Source organism: Danaus plexippus, assembly GCF_018135715.1.
Source record: "Danaus plexippus chromosome 16 unlocalized genomic scaffold, MEX_DaPlex mxdp_31, whole genome shotgun sequence".
NCBI lineage: Eukaryota > Metazoa > Arthropoda > Insecta > Lepidoptera > Nymphalidae > Danaus > Danaus plexippus.
The window spans coordinates 2,681,172-2,706,853 of record NW_026869852.1 but is presented as its reverse complement, the minus strand read 5'-3'; the positions used below and the strand labels follow the sequence as shown (position 1 = coordinate 2,706,853).

At 33.6% G+C, this 25,682-nt stretch overlaps 3 protein-coding genes across 3 annotated transcripts; 1 reads left to right on the top strand and 2 right to left on the bottom strand.

Moving 5' to 3' along the window:
- Positions 1-16,137: 16,137 nt before the first annotated feature.
- On the bottom strand, positions 16,138-18,922 carry LOC116771872 (uncharacterized). Its single transcript, XM_032663865.2, has 2 exons — positions 16,487-18,922; positions 16,138-16,414 (listed from the first exon to the last, which is right to left on the bottom strand). Exons 1-2 carry the CDS (start codon positions 16,775-16,777, stop codon positions 16,172-16,174), a joined length of 534 nt encoding a protein of 177 aa, XP_032519756.1. The 5' UTR covers positions 16,778-18,922; the 3' UTR covers positions 16,138-16,171.
- Positions 18,923-18,982: 60 nt separating this feature from the next.
- LOC116771688 (uroporphyrinogen-III synthase-like) lies at positions 18,983-21,475 on the top strand. The gene is made up of 2 exons (XM_032663596.2): positions 18,983-19,133; positions 19,228-21,475. The coding sequence occupies exon 2, from the start codon at positions 19,305-19,307 to the stop codon at positions 20,055-20,057; it is 753 nt and encodes a 250-aa protein (XP_032519487.1). The 5' UTR covers positions 18,983-19,133; positions 19,228-19,304; the 3' UTR covers positions 20,058-21,475.
- LOC116771687 (uncharacterized) lies at positions 20,677-25,126 on the bottom strand. Its single transcript, XM_061528278.1, has 5 exons — positions 24,975-25,126; positions 24,537-24,905; positions 23,707-23,880; positions 23,387-23,506; positions 20,677-23,227 (listed from the first exon to the last, which is right to left on the bottom strand). The coding sequence occupies exons 2-5, from the start codon at positions 24,855-24,857 to the stop codon at positions 23,024-23,026; spliced, it is 819 nt and encodes a 272-aa protein (XP_061384262.1). The 5' UTR covers positions 24,858-24,905; positions 24,975-25,126; the 3' UTR covers positions 20,677-23,023.
- Between the last annotated feature and the right edge of the window lie 556 nt (positions 25,127-25,682).

The following is a 25,682-nucleotide window of genomic DNA, read 5'->3' as shown; positions in this document are numbered from 1 at the left end:
TGCTATGTCACCATCTCTCCGTCACGTTCTGATTCGCCGCCCTTAACAACGAGGCAGTTGTGGAGTGGGATGATAAGAGCCTGTGGGACTTACCTTGTTCCCTTTAATTTCAACTGAGTAGATGATGGATTGAACGATAAGTGCTCAATGGCGGTAGTTCTGGATTCATCACCTTCCCACACATAGACGGGCATCGTAGAGGTGCACAAGTTACCCAGACTACAATTATCAGCAGAAGAAAATCCCACCAGAGCATTACAGTCGAATGCGAAAGCAACTACGTAACGTCGATCTAAAGCGATGAAAGTTACTGCGGAAGTTTTGTGTGAAGTACCGGGACTATCCAGTTAACTAAAGAAAGTTCCCTTCGACGGTACCCTTAGAGTGAAGAATATGATAAATGACTTCTCAAAGTTTTTCAAAAGATTTAAAAAATCTGTCTTAGTGAGTGCAAGAGACTGAGAACTATTGCGCTATATATAGGTATATTATATTAGTAATCTCGAAAATGAATATCCCTCTATCAAAGTCCTTTATACAAAAAAAAACAATATTACGAAGTATCTACCAGACATATTTGAATTTAAATTTTTCAATAAGAAATCAGATTATGTAATAAGTACAATAACTCAGATTATAGACGAATGTTAAAAATTAATAACAGTATTTATTTAACTCGGTCAATAAAACTCACAAATGCCAAGATGTCTAGTCAAAAATGAGTTTAAATATACAACGGTACTAATAATACGTATCATAAAATAATAAATACAAACCAACAAAAATTAAGAAATGTAATGGATGTTTCGACTTTCGTTTGAATAGTGACACTTATTGACTACTACAACAATACAAATATTCCGAATTCGGCTTTCTTTCCGTAAATTTACTATCAATATTTCGAGCAAATATATTACCAATTTTATGCCAAATATTCATTTTACGGCCAAGATACGGATTTATTAAAGACTATTATTCGGAAAGACGAGAATTCTAAATATAGGATCTATGCAATGAGTTTAGAAATACAGAATGAGTGGATACACATAGGAGATTTTTGCATTCCATTACGACTAAAATGGTGCACTTTAACACATGATTGGTCGCCAGCACTGCTAAAATTTTATCTCAATGCGTTCTAGATGACTCTCCCAAATCAGAGTAGGATGGGGTAAAGTTATCGAAAAAACTTGCTACATGCGGGGAGTCAGCTGGAACTGCTAAGCATTTGTATGTGGGATGTAAGGTACTCCTGGATAACGATCAATACTAGCGTCGTCACGATAAGGTTTTAGAAATTATACGTGAAGCGGTTTGTGGTTATTTCTTTTTGAGCTCTAGCCACCTAAAACCAATCTTTTTTATTGGATTTTTCTATATTCCTTGGGAAACCAACATCACTAAGACCATGCCATCAAGGTCAACAAGTATTACGAGGTCACTAACGAACACACTAAGAATAGTTTCGTTGTAAATTTATTCCCGGTAGAAGTAGGAGCGAGGGGTATAACAGCTATATCTCTCTACAACCTACTAAAAGATTTGGACCTGTCAAGAACTAACATCAATTCATTCTTGGAACATGCGTCGAAGCCCTAGTAGGTTCGTTTCAAATTTGGTTAGGTATAGAGAGGAGCTTGAACGGTGGAGGTGAGCGTTTAATGCGCGTTAGATACCTTAAACCTAAACCTGGGTTGCAAGTCCCAGGCACTGTTAAAACTCCTCTCCCTGCAACGCAATGGACCCGGCACCCGCACGTGAATGCATGGAATGCTGAGAGGTTTCGTATCATTTGATTTGTATGATATAAGAATTAATAGTGAGAATGTCATCCATCTCCTATTATTTAAGCAAACGAATATTGCCTACAATTCACAATGCTTAAATCTTATCTTACTTTTGGATGAATTTAATTCGTATTTTACTTCTTATTTTACTTGATATCTCATTTTTGTCAGTAGGTTTGAGTTAATACTTTAAAAACATAAATAATTTTGGGATTTTTAAATCCATCCTTATTTAAAATACTCCTAACACAATATTTCCATAAAGTGTTTCTTGACTTTTCTTTATACAACTTTTCAATCTCTGGTAAAGTGTGGAAATGAATGTGTATGAAATTAGTAAGACAGAAGCATAGTTAAATATAAATATTTATACAGATATATGATGCAAATTACTTTGTTCTGTGACTTCAAAACTCCAAAATAATTATATATTTCACAACTATACTATAAAAAAAATTTATTAAAATGTTGATTTTGTAACTGTATGTAGACATAGTCATACAGTTTTTTATGTCAAGTGAGCTATTTACATGCATCTTTGATATTTTAAAAAAAATAAAGTTTTATAACTTATAAATAAGTTATGAAATTATTCTTTTTTTTATTGAGATAATGTTTTTGCTTCTAATTTTTTACTAATCTGCAAAATATTTTATTTTGAAAGCATTTTGTTATAAACCATGACAACCTTTTTTCCAATCAAATATATTAACTAAGTTCACATATTATTCTTATCACATATATGTGACTATCCTAGTAATATATAAAAGGGCCAATTGAATTGTCAGAAAGGAAACGAGATAAAGAACACTTGAATTGAAGACTTGAGAATAATGAATTATGCATAAAAGAAGGTAAATTTATATATTAAAAAATTATATATAAAGTCCACGTTTGTAAAGTAAATAACAAAAAACCTTAATGAGATCTAAGATTTTCGCGAGTTTTATTTTTTAAATGAAACTAATATTTTTCGGATATAATACGCGTGATTTATTTTAAACCACAAATCCTCGTTCGTGAAGGCAAGTATATACCGAGGTTAATCCACGAGGCTATTGAAATTAAAAAAAACAATCCAATTTAAATAGAGAAGATGGCTGGAATCTATCAAACAACTGGGACCCCCTTCTTAATAATATAAAATCCCATGTCCGTAACCACACCACAGGACCTCAAGACACCGTAAGCACAATCTGTCGGCATCCAGAGCGGTACGCCAGAAAATTAAGAAATCGATGGCGGTAGGTGATAACTAACAAGGACCAACTGACGGACACTCACATCTCGTCTGCCCGTGATCACGGTTGATGAAAAGTAACCGAAACGGCGGGAGTATATAGTTTTCTACAAAATTAAATCACGCGTAGTTTATCTGAAAAATTTTAGTTTCATTTAAATGAACAAAAAAACTTACTTAAATACGAATAACTTGCTAAATTCCTTTAAAACGTTGAATTATGTAGCATTTCAAATTGCAGTTCTTTCACGGGTCTTAATTATTTGTCTCGAAAACAAGTAAAATGTTGACTGAAATAAATAAACAAAATTATTTAAATCTCGCACAGTTTTTTTTTTTGTTTTTGTAAAAATCGTTATTTAAAATACCCACTGCGAAGAAAGTCGGCGTTGAGTTGAGTCACTGGAATTCGTTGTCGTAAATGAACTACTCTCGAATGTGAGAGGCAATTAATTTGATTGATATTCTGTAACAGAAAAGGAAATTTTGAAAGTGAATTTTTATGCGTAAAACAAAAGAGCTCGACCACATATACAAAAGGCTATATGTATTTTATTCCAAAACAACAATGCTAAGCTGTATGACACAAAACTTTTCTTTTTTTTACGTTTTCTCTTACGTTTTTTGCGATCTTACGTCCATTGTATAATGTAACATTATTATTATTATTTATAATCGAAAATATTATTGCGTAGCTTAAAATGTTATTATACGTTCCTTAAGATTAACGACTAACCTTATTTCAAATATTTGTTTCATAATTTGTAGTTAATGTTATTATTTGATTAAAAACACTTATCATATAATCATATCCATTAAAACAGAAATATTTTAGTCACAATCCTCACCTCGTGTGACAAGTAGTGGTAATTTGGCAACTGCTGTGACTGAGCCAACTCGTGAAAATTACTCCAAATTTGTTCTGGTGCGAGTGAAGTTAAAATACACAACCGAGAATTATGTGACTAGTTCATAAGATTAACAAATTTAACTATTAAAAAAATAATTTTAAATATACGACTATATAAAAAAGTACACAATATATAATTAGACATTTAAAAATATTGAAACCGACGTCCCTCAAGAAAATCCATTAAATGAATTCTAAATAACTCTGTCAGCCAGTAACTGACTGTTGTGTGTTTGTATTTGTACTAGTATTTAACCAAAAGTTCCTCTTAATTTGTTTTCCAGCGTGTCCTACACTCGGTCTATTTAAAACTGTTATCTCCAGCGGTCTCTGATGTCTGTCTGTTTAAAATTAAATAAATTGCTGTATACTCGTACAATGTTGTATTTTATTATTTCGTAGACCTACTCTTGCTATTAAAGGTTTAAAGGAAACCGATCTCATCTCGGCTTCTAGTTTATAATTCTATTATAACGGAATTGAATTATTGGCTTCTATAATATTTATAAGTTTGGTAAAATGCTATCATTAACATACTCGTATGTGTATATTTATATCATACATATACACTCTTATACTACTAAAATGATTAAATATAACAGACTCGTATATCTATATTGACTTGGAAAGTTAAAAAATGAACAAAGTTAAAGGCTTTATTTAAAGAGATTACAAAAAATATCTAGGATTTTCGCGTTGTATTCGAAATACATTGATTTAAGTAGATTACAAATTTAATATGCAGTGATCTCTTTCATAACTGACATAAGAATACTCGTACATATACGCTAAACAACACTAAGCGTATCACTCGTCTTTCCCAATAGTGATTTTAAACCATTTCTATATAATGCTTTGACTCAAAACGATTACTTATACCTTATTTCTTATGACAATTAAGAATGCACTGATATCTCGTCTTTGATAAAGTCCACCGCAATCCTTACAGAAATAACTCGATCCAGGAGGCTCTGTTTCATGATATATGTATAAAAGCAAATATTTTGATTGTTTTTCCTTTTGTCTTATATCTCAATAAAGTCACAGATAAATCTATCTCTTTATACAATACAATATAATAGGTGACTGATAACAAAAAATATAAATTAACTGTCAAACGGAACATAAAAATACGGAAGTATTAATTCCATATCCGTCGACAGTCATGCAGCATGTTACCGTACTTGCTTAGACTTACGACAAAAATATATCTACGAAATTATATATAACATGGGGTGAGCTGCAAGCTTTATATATTGGTTCTAAACACCCTGGAAGCTAATCAAAACATTTTATACAGGATTAAAAAATATTTTCATTCGTCTAACTATCCTATCGGTTGACTTACCTTGGCTAAAAGAAACATATTTTTTGTTCATTGTATGTATATTTACTTATAAAGATATCACTGTCCATAACCTTTTATTTGAACCTTATTTTAAATAAAACCCCTCGTAATAAAAGTTAAGATTGTTTCAATAACATAAGCACTAGGTGTATGGTTTTATTTTCACCAAAGTATTCCAAACAGCCCGAACTAAAACTATTAAATGGAACAACCTATGTTTTCGCAATTCTATTGCCCCAAAACTCCTGGTGAGGTTTTGCGGTTGTGAATGCGTTTTAGCAATGTTCAAATTCAACAAAAAATCTTGGCTCAATTGGTTGGTGAAAATAAAACCGCACTTCACCTGATCATTGTTATTTATGATACGTCTCAATATATTTATTTATCGTGAGCACAGCGTGAATATCTGCTATCATAACTTTAACACATTACAGCTATTAAGAAATATAAGTTTTTATAAGGCAAAAGCGTGATACATACAGCACTAGTAATTAATTCATTTACTATTAGAAGATTCGGTACGATCATGAGATGAAATAATGCTGAGTTTTCAAGTAGATATTTTAGTAAAGTTCTCAATACTTTTTACAAATCCACGGTTTATAAGAAACGTCTACATATTTCTACCATCGTTGATCTTATAGTATTGACTCGACCTCATTCGTTTCAGTACCCAGGTAGCCCTCTGCGATCGTGGTGGCGAAGCTAACATTAACAAAACATACATTTTTAACTGAGGAAATGTATTTTATGAAAATGAATTTAATAGCATTGCTTTGATGAAACTTAAATATATAAATATACATTTATATATACTTGATTACATTCTATATTAAACAACTTTGATCAAATGCAGTTGAAATATATAAATAAACTTAAAATAATGATTACATCTTAGGAGAGAAGTTGGTGCCTCATTTATGTTTAATATCTATTAATTATTTAACAAACAATAACATTAATTATTCAGGAAACTTCCGGTTATTCCTAATTTCAATTAGTGAGTTCAACCGCTAGTCTATTCATCTGGAATATTTGATGCTCATATTACAAATTCTGTGATATTTCTACAAAAAACCTAAACCGTATTCAATTATGACAACCTGTAGATGTAAAAAAACATAAGTAGGTTGAGAGGGCTCCGGACTAACTAAATGTGATCATTAAATTATTCACATATACTATCAAAATGATGATAAATTATTTCATTTTAAAACAACAATAATATAGTATTATTAATAAATATTTTGTCTGGAGTCAAGTAAGCATTTAAGATAAATATTTGTAATGAAAGAAATTTTTGTCGAATTTGAGAAGTAATTCAAAAGGAGGGTAAAATATTTGAACTATATTGTCATCTAGAATTCAAGAAATGTAATATTTCAGCAATTTTATTCAATATAAACTATCTCCGTTTTAAAAAATGTCTTCAGATGACACAAACCTTTCAGTAGCTTATTATAATTTTAAAAAGTCATCGGAAGTGAAGGAGATTCAAAATCGTATTTTATTTAATGAAATAAACTCCATCGCTCTGTGAATATGTTTTAATATAATGTTTAATCTTTTATTTTTATGTGGACATAAATACAGCCAACGATTATAAGAGTACATCGCTAATAGAACGTCTCAGATGAGTCGTGGCTTGAAGGCAAAAACCAAATGATTTATTTAAATGTCACGTGACGGATAGCGTCACAAGCAAAGAAGACGGATTAATGTGGAGCGCATCATTAAAAATATTGTAAGATTCTTTTCAAGAATATTACGTTAGTCACATAAGTAAGGACTCGAAGCTTAAACCAAATAAAATAATAATATATTTTTTATCGACACGTTTACTGAATGAACGAAGAACTAAAAGAGTTGATCGGAAACTAAATGGTTATAAATAATAAAAAGAGTCTTTCAATTTTAGAAAAACATTTAAGCTTGACTGCCTTATACTCAATAAACATTTATAATTTAAAAAGTATGTACAGCGTTAATAAAATTTAATAAAAATAGCTTTTTCTATGCTTAAGGGGGCAACCGAGCAAACGGCCTTCCTGATGGAGATAGTGCCGTCGTCAATGGACATCCACAACACAGATTTGCGAATGCGGTGAGAAAAGGAAAAGGGCAACCGGCTCTCTAACTCATCGGACGAAAAGCAGCCATTAAAGACTGCTTCTCGCCGATCTTCTGTGAGAGGGTGGAACGTCCCCGGTTGAGCCAGCCCATGTTCGAGCTGCAGTGACTTGACCACAGCTCGGCTCTACCATCTACACAAGCTTTTTTCCTAGATATATTCTATAATGTTTATTGCAACTAATATCTAGCTTCAGTTTCCATATTACTGTGACATTTTTGTTGCTATTGCCTTAAATAGGACTTCGAAATATTGTTACTACAAAGGTGTCTTCCATTAGAGGATGTAAGGAATGTATTAAAAAAGGATAAAACTAATCAATCCGCTGAACTAAGGATCAATCCTCGGCAGACACCGTTTCTTCGGGGACATGCGGCTGACTCGACGTTATTCATTACAATACTCTGAAAGACTGAATTTGGTTAAGATAAGTTAAAATCAAATGTCATGCTATGTTTAGAGCCATACTGTTTACTACACAATCGAAGCTATAACGCAGATTACAGAACAGAAAACAAAAAATAAACTTTAATCCTTTGTAAAAAATATTTTGTATTATGTGTATTTCTGTATATGGAATAGTAGAAGTAAAGTAATTAATATAACAAAGCCATTTGTTACAAGAGGAGTCATCATACATCACCACCATGATTAATTTAAAAGAGAACGTTCTAATGACGACTCCCTTATCCTCGGCGACCCGACCTCTTGTTATAAATTTATGAAGCAAAAACCTTTCCCCAAGTTATGATATAATACCTTAATTACATTTTTTGTGCTGTAATAGTTTTAAAGGGATTCCATGGTTTGTGAAACAACTATAATAAACGATTTCTAATTTTGGGGAATAGTTTACAAGAGGATGTAGAACGCGCACAGACTCAGTGAAAAGTTTCCAATTCCACTTAGTCATAGAAAAGGTTATACATATAATAAGAACACATTTAATTACAATGTTTGATTATGATACATGAATTTATAATGATATAAAAGTTTCACGATGTTTACATATTTCATAAAGCACCAGAACGTTTTTTTTTTACTGCTTCTTATATTTATTTTTTCACTTTCAATATAAGCCGTTATTTGAACTCGAGTAGAAAACAAAAACAAATAGGCTACATTCAAAAGAGGTTCAATAACTTCCCTGGTTCAAACGTCAATTTAAAGAATTAAAAAATTTGCCGACCGTGAGCAATTCGGGACATTTATTTAAACTTAATATGGGTGTGGCTTTTGTAATTTTTATAAATGTTTTATATAACTCTTAAAAATAGTAAAGAACTCAAAAAACAAAAACATAATTTAGAATTTTTAAATTACATCTAAGCGGAGTTATAATATTGATGTTGGTACGAATAATAGCGAGTTTGCCGCAATTTTATATATTAAATTAGTGTTTTTTCGCTTAAGATAAATTTAATACATTATTCTTTTTTTAAAACACATTTTAAAGATATGTGTATATTTGGGCGATAGGGATTTTATATTCTCAAACATGTCAAACAAATAGATATTATGTACAAACAACCTCTTAAAAGGTTATAAATATTTTATTTGTCTCGAGCATCATTTCTTCTGATATAACTACGCCTGAAACTGTATGAAGTCCAAAGGTAGTTTATTAATCACAACCAACATTATTTAATACACTAACAATAGATCAATAAAAATCCCTGCATCAATAAAACTGTAACGATTCTATCTTGCTATAAATATTCTTTATATGATTCTAAGAAATTAATTGAAGTCTCTTCGAGAAGAGGAAAGTAAACTTTGAATAAGAATGAACAACGGAAAATTAAGAGTAATTTAATACAGAACCGTAGAAAATAAAATGTAATTGTAATAAAATTGACAGTCGTGTTATGAATATATAATAATATATACAGAAACGTGTCAGGCTCAGAAAACAACCAATCGCGACAAAAACACTTACTTAATTAGTGACACAAGATTTAAAAAAGATGCGTAGGCTTAAAGGGCTTGATGGTGCCATTCTTGTTTATCCTTCATCTATCAATCAATGTACAATATCACACATAAATTCTCCCACAACACTCAATACTTACGATATTCATATCCCAGACTAAAAGTCAGAACAAAACGGTTGTTTTGAAATAAAGGATAAAAATGTACATTATGTGTCTTGACTCAGACTTCAGATTCCATGCTAGCTTACAATTTTAAAAACATAGTATAATACATTCTAACGTTAGTAATAGTACTCATTAATTTTGTTTTTGTTAATTCATGTTTTTATATTATAATTCATAAGTGTTGATTAAACTACAAGTTAAATAAACAACTTACTTTAAATTAACCGCTGTATGTGCAGTACAGACGAAGGGACATCAATTCAATTAATGTTTTCAAGTAGTTTTGAATGTACGTTTGTTAGAAACCCTCTTGCGGTTATCGAAGTTAGATGTTGGGATGAGATCAATAACAAAGTACCTATTTTATTCCTGTAGTTGATGTACCAGAGTGATCAGAGCTTTCATTAGGGAAATGTGATTATTATATCCTATTAAGAACTAAGGTCGTTTATAGAGTAACTAATTATTTAGGATTCAGACCAGAAGAAAACTTTGTGGTTTATCAAAAATTTATGTGTTATTTCAGTGACAAATCATTTTAATATACGTCTGTCAATGTTATTTTTTTTAACGTACTTCTATTATGAAAAAAGCAGAAAACTGCATCTTAAAAGATTATACAATGTATAATTCTTGAGCTAAAAGCTTTAAGAAGTCACTCGAAAGGAGTCTTTGAGTCGGTAGGAACATGATGGCAACCCTCAGAACACAGTGGCAACAAAATAACTGCTTCTTTATTAGTTACTAGCTTTTGCCCGCGACTTCGTCCGCGTTTTCGTAAAAAGTAGCATATGTCCTTCCTCACGGTTCAGTGGTTTTAGTAGGGCTATATGACATGTCAATCCACGATGCTCAAACAAATTTAATCAGAAAGCTCCGAACTGCTAAGCTATCGGGAGTTACACATCTTACTGTGAGTCAACCATAAAAGATAGACATATGTTGTTATGAGATATTTTTTATATAATTTTATGTAGAATATTTCCATAATACGTGATTTCTATGTAACTTTACCCATTAAGACTGCACGCGCGACGAAAGCTTAAAAAATTTAGTAATTTCTCCCGTCTACCCAACATTTCCCTTCACTGCTCTGCTCCTTTTGATTGTAACGTGATCAAAGTAAATTATAATCTACCCATGAGTATGAAAAATAATTGTACCAAGTTTTGTTAATATCCGTCAAGTAGTTTTTTGTTTCTGAAAAATTTTACTGATTATATTTTTGGCATCAGTATCAATCACTAATCACCCCCTATAGTTATTTTGAAAATATATTTCATGTACAGAATTGACCTCTCTAACGATTTATTATAAGTATAAATTAATTGTCATTTCCTCTCTTAACTATTCTACTTCATAGTACAATATTTTGTAAGAAGAAATCAGTTTGTACATTTCCAACAAGCTTTTTTTTAATTGAACTAAAATATTAAAAATAAGTTATAGTTTAAAAAAACACGCTTTTATAAGTAACCGAACTAAAAAATAGAAAATAATTTTCAATTACAAAGGAATTATATTAAGGTAGTACAAGAAGCACAACAATCATTCATTCATATTTCATCTCTTTCCTCTCATAGACAGTTGCCACTAGAATGATTGTAACATTCAATAGCAAGCACCCACGCTTTTTACTCTGAATTAAATTATTCTGTTAATAACTTAGATCTTATTTTGAGGTGATTAACTGTGAATGATTGTTTGACCTTCTATAGCTGTAAAATAATTTCTTTGTAATTGAAAATTATCTTCTATTTTTTAGTTCGGTTAGCTATTAAAGCGAGATTTTTTAGTTTTTTAAACTATTGTTTATTAACAGAACTGGTTGTTTTTAATTTTTGTGACATTTATACCGTAGAACCCCATCAATTACGTCACATTTTTTTTTAAAGTAGATTACAAATAAATATGAAATTAAAATTCTACAACATGTTTGATATCAAACCTAATATATAGTTTGTTAGTACTAGCAGACTTTTAAACAAATTGTATTTCATTGGAGGCAATCTAACTTTATTTGTTTTCAATCATTTACAGTTTAATAGTTTTTGTGTGTATTATACAAGTTTCTGCTCACGGCTTTACGTGCAGATACTATTTTATATCTTAATGAAACGGAATCTTATTGTTTTGTTTTGTTAAACGCTTGTTATTCATATGGTTTATAATTGGTTTCAGACCATATTGTTATTTGAAGTTTGCTGAAATAAATATTAATTTTGGAACTTTATTTGTAGAAGCTAAACAATTTTCTCTTCAACAAAAAAGATTCAATAATATATTAAAAGCTAACAAAGGCAAACAATTTTTAATAATTACGTACTGTGTGTAATTCAACTTTTAGAGGTTATTTCTTTTCTGTTAAATTCACTACAAAGGAATTGTAACGTTTAACTACTGGTTAGTTAAACATTCAATCTACGTCTAATGAAATGTTAGTAAACATGAAACAAAGGCTTTGTTCAGTAACGCTGTTAGGAGAGGGCAATAGCGTAGGGCGTGGGATAGGAAGGGTATCCAAAAACAAACAGAGTCAGAATATAGAAAAAGCAAGCAGAAAGAGAAAAGGAATTTAAAAAAATAGGACTCCTTTTTTTAGTTCTATGTCCGCCATCCCGTTCGATCTTGAGCTTCGCCTTTCAAATCGCTCCAAGTTTTTCCGATGTTTTTGGCCTCTGCAATGATCGTCCGCTTCCAGGTCTGCTTAGGGCGGCTACTTTTTCGCTTACCTTGGAGAGTCCAGACTAGGGCTTGCTTCAATATGTGTTCTGGGTCCCTTCAGAGCATGTGGCTGATCCACTTCCACTTGCGACGTTTGATTTGCAGGTCAATCGGTATCTCACCGCAGCTTTCCCACAGACTCACATTTTCAAAGATGTCAATAGTAACCTTCCACGTCTCGCACCCGTATTACAGCACTGTTTTGACATTGAACCGGAATTGACGCGGTTTTTCTCTCTCAGGAGGTAGGTGAAATTGTGGACCTTTTCCACAGACTCTGTGCCAATGAGCAACAACAAAGAGGTTATTGCTCCGCACGTCATCTCCTGGGTCTTCCGCGTGTTTATTTGTAGCCCCATCTCTATTGCCTCTCGTCGTAGTTCGTCCAGTTTGGTTTGTTTGCCTTGCATGTAGGCGTTACTTTGATTGATATTGAAGTTTATAATCATTCTAGTGGCAACTATCTATGAGAAGGAAGATATATGTATGTAGTTAAATGCAACCCACGCTTTTTACTCTGAATTAAATTATTTTGTTAATAACTTATATCTTATTATAATTTTATGTTGAGATGATTAAGTATGAATGACTGTTTAACCTCCTACTACTGTAATATAATTTCTTTGTAATTGAAAATTATTTTCTATATTTTAGCTCCGTAAGCTATAGAAGCGAGTTTTATTAGTTTATTATTCCATTGCATTTTAATGAAAAAAGTCAAAAGAAACAATAGGCAGCTATTGTTAACTAAATCCGAGTGATGATATTCGTGTATTTGCCGACATGTGTATACAAAAAAAGATCGGTCCAATAAATACTGAATTCGTTAAATATTGATTTATATTCCTGGTGTAGAATATTTTCATTGAAATAAATATTTAGACAACGCTTTTGCTGTGGTATTTTTTACTCACGCTCTTTTACTGAAAATATGTAAACTAAATATTATTTTATTGCATTAGTATGATTACTGCAACTAGGTGCTCAGTATAAACAAGTTATTTTTTAATATAAGTCGCAATATAACACAGGAAATAGTTTTTATTCATCCGCCATCTATCTTATAAATTCTGCTAATTAATACAGTTTTCTTACTTACGTAGTTTACTAAATATCATTTCACTATTTTATTAAATGGTATTATGTGTTTTATATTTTTTTGTCATGATCTAAGTCATTTGTTATTTAATAATTTAGAACCTTTTGAATGCAAGAAATATTCATGTTATGAAGGTATTTATTCAAAATACAAAGTTATAATTAAAGTTACCAGCACAATAGATATATTATATTATTGTATATGTACATACATACCAGTATAATATTTGTTTCTGTGCAGAGAGTTGCAATTTTTTCCATATTTTTAATTCTCTCTCGACACAAAATTTTATTATGATTTTATGTTATATGGAATAAAATGTTGTTAACACATTAAAAAGCACTGTGGTTATTCCCCAACAAATTCAGTTAAGGCTCAAACAAAAGTCTTATAATTTTTAAATAACCACAATTAAAGATAGAAAGAAAAGGAATGCGGTTCCATTTTTTCTTCACGATATGTGTTCAAAGCGGGAGTAATCCAAGTCTTAATTAATTAAATCTAAGAACGTGAACAATGAAATCTGCGTATAATATTCTAAAGCTCCTTTATTTCCAAGTAAAGCGCTCCTCAAGGCTGCGAACACGTTAATGAGGCTTAAATTCATCAAAACGTTAACAATGTGCTTAATTTTAACAAAGTATTTTGTAAATCGCTTCTAAAGAAAATTTAAATGTTGTATTCCGAAGCTTTCATATGATCCTTTAAGACAGTACAGGTGATGATAACACTTCTCTTATAGTGGCTCTCGGTTATGTGTTTTAATAATGTTATATATAAATAACAAGCCTTCACAGACCAGTCAAAGTAAATTATAATAATATTTTTCGTCAAGCAATCGTTTGTTGTTTATTGATTAATCCCCTCACTATAAATTTACGCGAAAGTTTTCACCTCACTGCTCCAACTGACAACTAATCAATCCCTTCCTGTTCAAAGCAATGGATAACATTGGAAAATATAATAAGCGTCATAACCTAAAAGATAATAGCTACAGAGAATTTGCGTTAAGATACGATAATTTGGAAAAGTACCATAAGGCAATAATTCTAACGTTGCGGCTTTGAATTGTGCAGCCGATTTTTTTAAATTCTGTTTAATATAATTGTACCTATATCGATTTAAACAACCTTTTTAAGAAAATTAGAGAAATAGAGAAAAAAAATTGTTTGTTCGTATGGGATTTAGAATATCTTAGTTTTCTAGGATTCATAACTTAAATAAGCAAAAGCTGATAAGTATTGCCAATAATTAATGATAAGGTTTTTTCTCATTTTATAATCTGGCAATTATTTCATAATTCGTCGCAATTCCTATTATTTGCATAATCAATAACTGAGGGTAGTTGACATTATCAGGTGTCACCCCTAGAACCACCTGCGTAGCCATCTGTGGAAGTGTAGTTACAACAGTAAGTGTCGGTGGGTATAAATAGAGGCAAGAGTACAGATAAAAAACAGTCTTATTCGAGCCGTCGTGTTACGAGGTTACCGTCAAGACCCTTTTTTTTTTGTTAACGCGGTGGAAGGTTTTATACCTACCCCTCCGTCTAGAGTACCGTCAAGACCCTGCGAACCTGACGACAATCAAGAACATAGGCATTGGTGACATCAATTATGCTGACGTCACTTTTTTTAAAACACCACGGTTTGTTTAATTCTCCGACACATAAAACAGTTCCACAATGGAAAATTATCTCGTAACCTTTTACTGTTTCACAAAAATTCCTGCCACAATCATATTTAATGGGCTGTTCATGGAACTCTTCATCAGACAAATTTCACATAAAATTAATATCGATGACTAGCTAAACTCTCTCTTTTTAATTTACTTTCAACCTGCAACTATGATAGATGCAACAACTAGTTTATCGTGCCTATGAAAACCAAGAGAGATATAACTCTAGACTTTATAGTATTATTTACTAAATATATCAAAGTTTAAATGCTGACTTCAAGTTCAATGAGAATATGTTGACAAGCTTACAATATACACGTTAAAATACGCCATACAATATAATTTTAATAACTACCTCTATAAAGATAAGAATTGTGTGAAAATTGGTTTACTCTATCTTCCTTTACGGATCAGAGTCATTGACGATCCGAGGATCAGACAGAAAAAAAATAGATGCGCTGGAAATGTGGTGCAGGAGAAGGATGCTATTATGGACTGCCAGAAGAACCAAAAAATCAATCTTGAACCAATTGAAGATACGCACGAGACTCTCATCGATATGTTACCGGATAGTTACTTGTTACTTGTATAGTTTGGTCACACTGCGCGCCGCGAACTGGATGGTCTAGAAAAGGTGATTGTCGTAGACAAAGTCGAAGGGAAAAAACCACGTGGCAGAACTCCAAGCCGGTGGTGTGACCAAATCACGGCTCTATGGGGTCTCCAACCAATTAACATTTTTTTCACAAAATTCACATCTCGTCTGCCCGTGATCACGGTTGCTGAAAAGGAACCCGAAACTTCGGGAGTATGTAGTTTTAACAAAAAATTAAGCACGCGTAGTATATCCGAAAAATATTAGTTTCATTTAAATGAATAAAACTCGCAAAGTCTTAGATATCATTATTTTTGTAACTGTTAACCTTAAATTAAAGTACAGTTAGGATTTTATTTCAAACGACAATTTTCATTTTAAAATGAAAATTCAGCTAATACTCACAAAGAAATCGACATCTTGAAGATTTATATGAGATTTGAATCATTTCAACAATCAAGGTCAATGATTTTTGGTCTACAGATAGGTAAATACGTACTCAGCTTTTTAAATATAAAGACATGACATCAACAAACTATGTTTATTAATTAATAAAGTGCCCTACAGAGCGGCCGCTCGGTACAGGGCGGGGTTGGTGTCGAAGTTCATGTTGAAGTCTTCCAGGTCCTTGTCGCAGGAGCTGGGTCGCGCAGGCGCCAGGCGCTGTCGTCTCATCACCAGCAGTAACAGTAAGTTATACTCTGACGTGGCGTTCTGAACCATCCTCAGCGTCGTCTCCAACTTCTCCTGGCGAGCGTCCCATCCTCGCAGCTTCTCCAGACATTCACATAGGTAATGATTTAACTATAAACGTGAACCCACAATTCATATCCTATCGTATGATATATATTTTATGCAGTAAACTAATTCCGTTACCTTAATGATTCTTCTTTCCATTAGTTTTCTTTGTATCCAATCGCATAAATAAATAAAAAAGGCTAGTGACAATAGAGATAACGTGAGAAATAGGTCGAGTATATTGAAATCTAAAGAAAACCAAGGTTCTGTGAAGTTATCACTGTCCGTGACCGAAGACAATGATAGCGATTCCGAAATATGTTCCTTTGGACTTAAGTACAGGTCTGGTATATAGTACTGTGCCGGCAGCAGTAACAGCGTCACCAGCGCCGTCACCACCAGCCCATTCGTGCACCCGCTTAACGGCATTGAGCCTCCCCGTCAAACTCCTCACATTTCTTTAAACTTAGGAAAATTAAATTTTCTATTTCACTCATAAAAATAATACACTTTTAGCTAAAAAAATATTATTCAATTCTGAAGGCTGTAAAATTGACACTTAATTTTTCTTCTAGATTAAAAATATTTTTGGTAATAAAAACTAGTTTAGTTTATCCTCTAGTCACGTCCTTGATCTGTGCCGTGACTTGTTTTATAGTATATTCTGCCAACATAGGGCAGACAAAACACTTTGGGGATTGGTTTTTTTTTTTAATTATTTTAATTGTACGACTTTTAATAAATAGAGATCATTATCATTCGTACCACAAACAAGCAATAAACACAGAGCAGATGAGCATCTTAACAAAAAGAGATATACTTAGTTAATCGACTTAATGAAACAATTTTTTTTTTTTATGGAACATGAACTTATCAGTAAAGTCACCTAGGGGACACTGAAGAGTACGAAACAAATCAATTGAAAATATACTCAGAGATTTACAATAATAATTTTAAAAAAAATATATCCATTTACACTGACTTTGTGAAATATTTTTGCACTAACAACTTATAATTTATTATTGCAATATTATGATTTAATTTTCAATACACTGCTTGGAGAAAACACGACAGATTTTCTAGTGAATTATTGGCGTTTATTTACAGAGTCCAGTTATATTGTTGTATCAGCACAAATAAATTATAATGTAAACAAATTGGGCAGACGCAATGCGGCAAGCGGAGAAAAACTAAACTTTAATTATTAGATTTAATTAATTTACCACATAAGCAATAACCCAACTTTAATTGGATGGGAGTCAATAATAGTATGTCTTATAATATTGCTAATGATTTTCCAGTATATCATGTAAATAAAAAGGGTATTTTATGCCGAAATATAGATCTGTATTTTGTGATCCAGCAGCAACCTCCACCATTACTAGTTACATAGTGGAGATGTGTCGGTATAAATGGTAGTAAAATTCGCATTAATTATTTTAATAATTCCATTGGATTTAGAATTCGACTTTACTTAATTTCTAGTTATATCTAAAGATCAAAACAGATATTTGGACTGCAGGTCAAGGTTTTAAAATAAATTGAAAAAGTGGGACCTCAGACTTTATGTAAATGAGAAGTCTCTTCTAGCTTAATGTAAAATTAGAATTAGTTGGATCATTGCTCTTAACAAGTAGTTTAATGAGCGGTGTTTCAGGAAAAATTAAAATGCCTAACAATTTTAAACTTTTAAAAATAAGTGATGTCGCGGATAACTCGGTTTTAAAGATCCCTGATGATAATCCATAAAATTTTCCATCTGCTTTATGAAATGTATTGTAGAGTAGAGCATTGATTTAAATGACACGGACAGTGTTAATAAGTAGCTAAATTAATACATGAACATAACAGACTTTTGGGATCCGCCTAATTATTACAAAAATAATCTTTATGAGTCAATGACCAATTGAAGCAATCTTTAATAGAGAAAAGACGGCTCATAATATTGACAAATGTATATCATTTATGACATGGTTTTGTTGATTATTGGTATAAGTGTACGGAAAAGAAATTATAGAAATAACAAATAGGGTGACAATTAATTGCTTTGATAGTTATGCTGGTTGAAGAATTCTAAACTTCAAGAAAAACATAAACCGTGATTATTATGGGAGAGCCAAGGAAAGGGGGATCTATGTATGTATAATTTTTTTAGGAAAAAGGAAAATAATCAATCAATAAATTTTTTATCATTAAAGTTTTTCCTTCGTTTTTTCCAAGAGAAAATTTTCATAAACAAGTAGTTCACGGCTTTGTGACAGTTTTTCATTATTTGAATTTCATAGATTATGAAAATTTTAGGAATAAGTCTACCTACATGTTAACTAAAAAACTACATCGAGTGGTATATTAATTACCGAAGAAAAGCAATATGGGCATACTTACCATTAATACTACCAACTACACTACAAACAACCCCCTTAAACACATATAACACGCTACAGAACAAAAAGAAACTGAGGCAAAAATATATGTAAACCAGAAAAAAAAAATTACGCGAAATTCTCACTGACACGTGCAACTCCAATAATCCGAAATTCGAATCCCTAGCATACGACCTATCCACTCTATGCATACCAGTTGTCAGTCACATTAAATAACTTGTCAGTGTCAAAAGAATCTTAATACGTCACACCATGTTTGTAAATTAATAATTTAAACATTTTCCTGTTCAATAATTATAATAAATAGAAAAAAAAACCTATGTGATCGCCATTTTTAAAATACCTTCAGAAGTTTCTGCGTTTCATTTTTAACGTTGCAACCGGAAATAAGTCATTAAATGGTAAGTCTTATTAGATTTTTTATATATTTATCAAGTTCCGCAACTTATAAAAAATTCCGTTATGGTATAATCTCACCCACTCTTGTTGTTTCAGGGTCATTAATAAACATTGATATGTAATTTACTGAGAACAAAGAACTTGCTGTTGATATTTTGAAATTTGTTTAAAAGATGAAGAAAGTTGTACTATTTAAAAGTGTGTCAGAGGACTACAAAAAAGTCTTTAATGACAATAATTATGAGGCTATTTTTGTTGAACCTTTGCAGTTTGATTATATGAATTTAAATGAATTGGGAGACAAGTTAGCAGAAAGTGAATATAAGGGTATGATACTCACGAGCCCCAGAGCTGTTGAGGCAGTTTCTAAGTGTTGGTCGCCGTCCAAGTTCGTAACTTGGAGCACTAAAAGGGTGTACACTGTGGGAGAAGTTAGCAACAACAAGATAAAGTTACTGCTTGGTTTAGAGGCTCTTGGCACCACAACAGGAAATGCAGAAAATTTAGCCAACCTTATAGCTAATGAGAACTGTGAAAATGAGAAATTTCTATTCCCATGTGGCAATTTAAGGTCAGAGATTTTACCCAACATACTTGAAACTAAAGGTATAAAGGTTGACCCTGTGACAGTTTATGAAACTAAAGAAAATGAAAACTTAAAGAGTAATTTACTGGAGCTCAATGACACCATGAACCCTTGCTGTATGGTATTTTTCAGTCCCTCGGGTTGTGAATACATTTATCGCCAACTACAGACATTCAACAACAACCTCTCCAACCTTCCACACTTTGCTATCGGCAATTCAACTGCACACAAAATTGAGAACCTCGGTGTAGAGATAGCGGGTGTAGCCGAGAAACCAAAAGCAGAAAGTGTCATAGAATCTGTTCAACAATATTTTAGGACTCACGAGCTGTGCGGGTAGAGTGCATTATTATAGTGTTGTCTGTTTTACTGATGTATAAATATTTACAAATGTTGTGTTATATTTATTGTATATTTTAAAAGGTGTTATCTATTATATTCCATCAATAAATTTCAATTGATATGTAATAACTAATAATCAACAAAGGAAAATAGTCAGTGTTAATATTGCAAAAAAATATACAGCAGCCATTAAAACTTCATTTTAACATTGAGACCTTTGATCCAGCAAATATTATTAAGGAGATGAATATCCACTCCACAAACTACAAAAATTTATTGGTTATCTGTGAATATTCTTGAATACATGCATATAATGACTTACAAAATCTATAAACAATAATTGTTCTCACAATCACTGATCCAATAAAATTTCAATGCTAAAAAACATTTTCACAGAGTCAACTACCAACAAATCTTTCTTGGAAAATTCAGTACAGAGTACCAGAATATAATGTGTAATCTATGTTCAGTATTTCTGAATCCAATCATAATATATAAACCATTATTGTACTAACATATAATTAAGTATCTTGTAACATTAAGTGCTTTGTAAAATACATATAAACTAAGTTCACCGGGATGTTAATAGTGAACTAGTAATAAATAACAACACACACTTGTATAAAACCATATATGTATTATCGTTAAAATTTAAAAGTAAAATTTACTCGCACAAATTTAATGGAGATCATTCATTACGGAATCATCACATCCTTCTTGTAAATAAACATGTGACACACAAAGCTGACTTGCACATAAACATACACAGATCACAACGGCCCCACAGATTACTGTACTCGAGATGTTGGCAAACGTATTCTGCTGTTACAGACGCCTCTTGTAACGTCTCACTTAACGTTTGTGACGGAAATATATCTTTAAAAATCATTTAAAACGTACGGGCCGCATATAAATGCAATGTTGGCTTAAACTTGAGTGTTCAATAACAAGTGTGTCCGCGGATGTTGTGAGAATAATGCTAAAGTAACACTTAAAGACAACAAACTTTCACTTACATGATACGGTGCAATAAAGTTAAGGAATCAAATAACCTTTGGTGATATGTATATTACACAAAGAAAGAAATGTCCTCCGGCACCTCCACACCCGCAGCGGACGAGGGAGACCGCCAGCGGGATGCCGCGGGATGCCACAGGATGCCACGACGGTTCTCAAACATTCTAGTTTACTGAAGGGACATCTCAGTTCATGTTCAACAATAATTCTAATATTACAGAATAAAATTTGTAATATGAGCGATACATAATCAGTTTCAATGTCACGGTGTGAAGATGCAGCGGGGGGTATAAAATTTTTGTACAAAAGTTATGTATGTTATAGTTATGTATATTTAGTTTTAGTAAGTTTCTATATAAGTTGCAAAGTAATAAAAAAATGTTCAATAATTGTGAATAATTCCGTTCGTCTATGGTCACTTTCCTGTTCCTGTGGTACAAACTGAACACTAGTACAGAGATCCTAAGCTCATAGCGCGAGTATGATACATTAGACAGTATAAAATTACATCCTATAACAATACTTATTCGGTATTCTCTTGAAATCCCCTCAGTGCTAACTATGACTTAAAACAACGTCATGCAAACTATCTGATCCATTAAAAGCAATGTTAAATAAATATTTCATACAATACACCGATATCATATGAGCCAACACTAAGCCAAACGAACTCAACGCGGAAAAGTCCCCAACTGTCTGTGAGATAAAAATAACATGCAAGTCATCTGCGTCGCGGAGGTTAAAGACGTCCGGGAAACTAACGATATAAGACAAAGTTGGTCCAAGTATAGTGTTGACTCATCATAAAGTACAAATGGTCACAGATTACAAAGTACATGTTATAAATCACTTGACTACTGAACTCTTAACACAGTAAACCTTCCATTATAATACAAGTTACCCTTTGGATATATCCACACTTCAAAATGTATACAATAATAATATTAAAAACTTACTTGACGGGGGCGTTCGTAACATTGATAGAATAACAGCAAAAGCTAAAATAAACTTGCAGACAAACTTGGACAGTAATCTAAAATTTGTGCACAAACTACAAAGGAAATTCGCTTCAATAATATAAAAGACTTAACACTAAACGGACTAGCATCGAAATCAGACTTGTGTTAAATAAAATGCCATTACAGAAAAGGAACTCCAGGCCGGACAGCCTGGCCGAGTCACGGGGAGCGGGACACTGCTTAAAAACAAACCGAACCAGAGACTATGTACAAAGATACTAGAGTCTGTAGACTTACAAGAGTGTATAAAGACAGGACACTTGTAAAGTTGGAATCACAAAGGATATCAGAGGCACGGGTCGCGGCTCACACTAACTAGCTCACCTCCCCGACTAGTTAACAAATGGACGTGCTTCACAAACTCTAGTGGCAGTATTAGACATCTCCGTAGTATACACACTAACTCAACCCACGACTCCCTCCCCTCGTATCACATACCACCAACTACAGAAATAACTCTCAGTGGTCCTACAAACCGAGCACCCCTACACGTACAGTACTAAATCTTTAAAAAATACAGTTGATTCATCACCGACATCATTCAAAGCGTCGCGTACTCTCACAGAACGCCTCGTCCATCGAGACATACTGGCGAGTGGAATACTACACTCATAGAAGACAGGGTTTGTGCCGCTTAATAAATACATAAATTCAGAGAGAGGCACACGTGCCACGAGACACGGCCCCGGGGGCAGGGACAGGGTACAAAGTATCTATCATGTGAGAGAACAAACGCACACCGCCGCCTCAGAGTGGCTCACGTCACTAGCCTAAGGGTCCAACTAGAAAAATAATGTTTCAAAGTGTTCATGGATTCATAGAAAATGTGGGCTCCGTCGCTACAGGTGTAGAGAGGGGGCGAGGCCTTCGCTCCACCGGCGAGTCACTCTGGGAGCGGCGTCTAGAAGTCGGTGGAGGAGGGCGGTCACTATAAGGGCCGGTCGCGCGACGTGGACGGCTGCGGCTGCGACGGGGGAGGCGGGGGAGGCACGGCGCGGTACGCCGCCCGCGACGACGACCCCGACCGCCCGCTCCACCTCCGCCCGCCGCGCGCTCCCCTCCGCAGGCACCCCGCCCGGAGCGCCACGGCCACCCCGCCCAGCGACACGCAGCCAGCGTTCAGACCTACACCCTGAAATACAAGAAACACTCATATACTAAGCTGTTCACGTACAGAAATACGGAACTTTCAATTGTCTTTACATTATGCCAGCACTAAAATTAAAAACCATCAAATCAAATGCGAAGAGTATTCAATGAAGCTACGATATCTATTAGTGGTGGTACGGACAGCGGCGGTGTACAGCATGTTGGCGGTGACCGAGACGGACGCGGGTGGGGTGAGAGCCAGCAGCAAGGCCAGCGAACCACCCAGCAACCAACACGCACTCCATGTGAAGGATACCCCGCCCTGGAGACACAAACCACACAGGCTCAATATCAATATGTTAGGAGGGCTACTGTAATTTAGATTCTTTTAAATACAATCATTAAATTAATTATAGAATGATCCATCATAGATGTTGTACCGCCAGGAATACATCACTTTAATAGAGTTGTTCATAGTTGTAGCACATGACAACTAAATAGGATTTCATGATGTATATTTACTATTCTATTCCAATCCACGGGCAGCAAGGCATCTAGGAGTGATATATGCATGAGGAGGCGCAGTGTTTGGAGCATGAAGGTTGTTAGGGCTCCAAACAGAAGTGGCTTAGCAGAGGACACCAACCGTAGTCCCAGAGCACCCCACAGACACACACACACAGTAAAGGAACACAACTGAAATAATTATATAAAGATTAATACGCATTTAGATGATGAAACCAGATGACAGTTTGTTTATATACAATTAAAACATAGTGTATGACACATTGAATCTTAGGATCAACAAATTAAGCATTGTTATGATTTGAAAATAATATTTGAAAAAGAACCTTAATCATACTAATTGGTACAAAAACATGTTACTGAATAAACAATGCAAAATAATTTCAACAGGTCCCATCCACAAAACCCTGCATATAGTATCAAGCCGTGTATAGACGGAGCACAAGACTTTCAACGTACATTGTTAGAAAGTAGGTCATGGCAGTGGCTAATAGCTTTGAAACATATTTTAATTGTTTCATACCTCTACATACAAAATATCTGACCTAACAACATGACAAACAAACTTTAAATTATAAGTAAAATATCATAGGGTTAATGTAAATGATTGCTTATGAACCTGTTGCCTTCTCGTTTATTATATTAAAGTCATAAAATACATATAATAAAACACATTCATGCTAAAATAGCACATTATTGACTAACACAGTGTTTTTTTAATTGTAAAATGATTTATCACAAAAAACAAATTATAATTAATATCTTGATATCATCAAGCCAAAAACGTTATTGTGTTTTATTGATACATTTATATTTGGTATACTCACAACAAGTATAAGAGTCAGGGCACCATTGGCCGTGCAGAGGTAAGACAGATGGCAGTACACGGGGGCGAGTGCTCGCGGGCGCGGCGGCGGCGCGCGCGAATAATGTGCGTGCGAATCCCACGAGCGATCCGTGAGCTCGGTGCCGGCGGGCGAGCGGCCGCCCGCGCCCGCACACCCGCTGCCCGCGATCTCGAAGTCCTGCACGTCTTCGCCGCGGCAGCTCGTGGGCTCCAGCTCCCGGATTTCCTCCAACAGCAACTCCACTTCGTCGGTCGAATACAGCTCGCTCGCGGACACGTAGCGCGCCGGCGCCGCTTGCATATCACCCGCCTCGACCTCTACCGCCGAGCGCCGCCGCACCGGCCCCTCCTGCAAAACGATCACCATGTACTCTCATTCGCGAATCCTTGTACCTTGCTTTATAACACTGTCTGATACCTATCACGTGCGACATCGAGTCTTCGTCCGTTTGTAGATAACCGCATATTACAAAGAAGCGGCTACTAAATGTAAAAAAAAGTAAATTTGTAAACAGATTTCAAAGACGCTCTACGAACACGCCATGTTTGTTATCATAGTTTTTTTTTAAACAAAACCATGTAGTGGATGTGAAAGAAATAGCCCGCTTGTCTATGTTAAAAATCGGATACTTGTCACAAAATATATTTACATATTTACTTACAAAAAGTGTTTTATTACGTTGTATATTTTGTTTACGTGCTATTTTATCATTCAGTTTATATTACCAAAAATGTAATTATAAAAATTTCTATTACTCAAATTGAAAGTCAACTTTGCTTGCTTTGGCTAGTTTAGCCAAGGTAAAGAGATATCATAACCTTAATGAGATCTAAGATTTTCGCGAGTATTCATTTAAATGAAACTAGTATTATTCGGATTTACTACGCGGATTTTATTATTTAAATTTACTAGTTTCATTTATCATAACCTTGTTTTAACACTTGACTGACCCGTTTCCTTTGTTTCGTCCATTGGTATTAGGAATTTAATAATGAAGGCATAGTATAGTAAAAAAAACAGTATCATTTCGTTTGCAGTGGCTCTCTTACTAACGTAATGGAGCAAGAAGCCAAAAAATTAGGTCGCTTTAAAACCAAAAATTTAATAAACTCTTAATACATTTAT

Coding starts and splice junctions, on each gene's coding strand:
- LOC116771872 (XM_032663865.2), bottom strand. CDS start 16,777: ATGCCGTTAAGCGGGTGCACGAATGGGCTGGTGGTGACGGCGCTGGTG. Junction 16,415..16,486: donor TGGAAAGAAGAATCATTAAG/GTAACGGAATTA, acceptor TCACGTTTATAG/TTAAATCATTACCTATGTGA.
- LOC116771687 (XM_061528278.1), bottom strand. CDS start 24,857: ATGCAAGCGGCGCCGGCGCGCTACGTGTCCGCGAGCGAGCTGTATTCG. Junction 23,507..23,706: donor CCGTGGATTGGAATAGAATA/GTAAATATACAT, acceptor TTGTGTCTCCAG/GGCGGGGTATCCTTCACATG. Junction 23,228..23,386: donor ACATGCTGTACACCGCCGCT/GTCCGTACCACC, acceptor CTTGTATTTCAG/GGTGTAGGTCTGAACGCTGG.
- LOC116771688 (XM_032663596.2), top strand. CDS start 19,305: ATGAAGAAAGTTGTACTATTTAAAAGTGTGTCAGAGGACTACAAAAAA.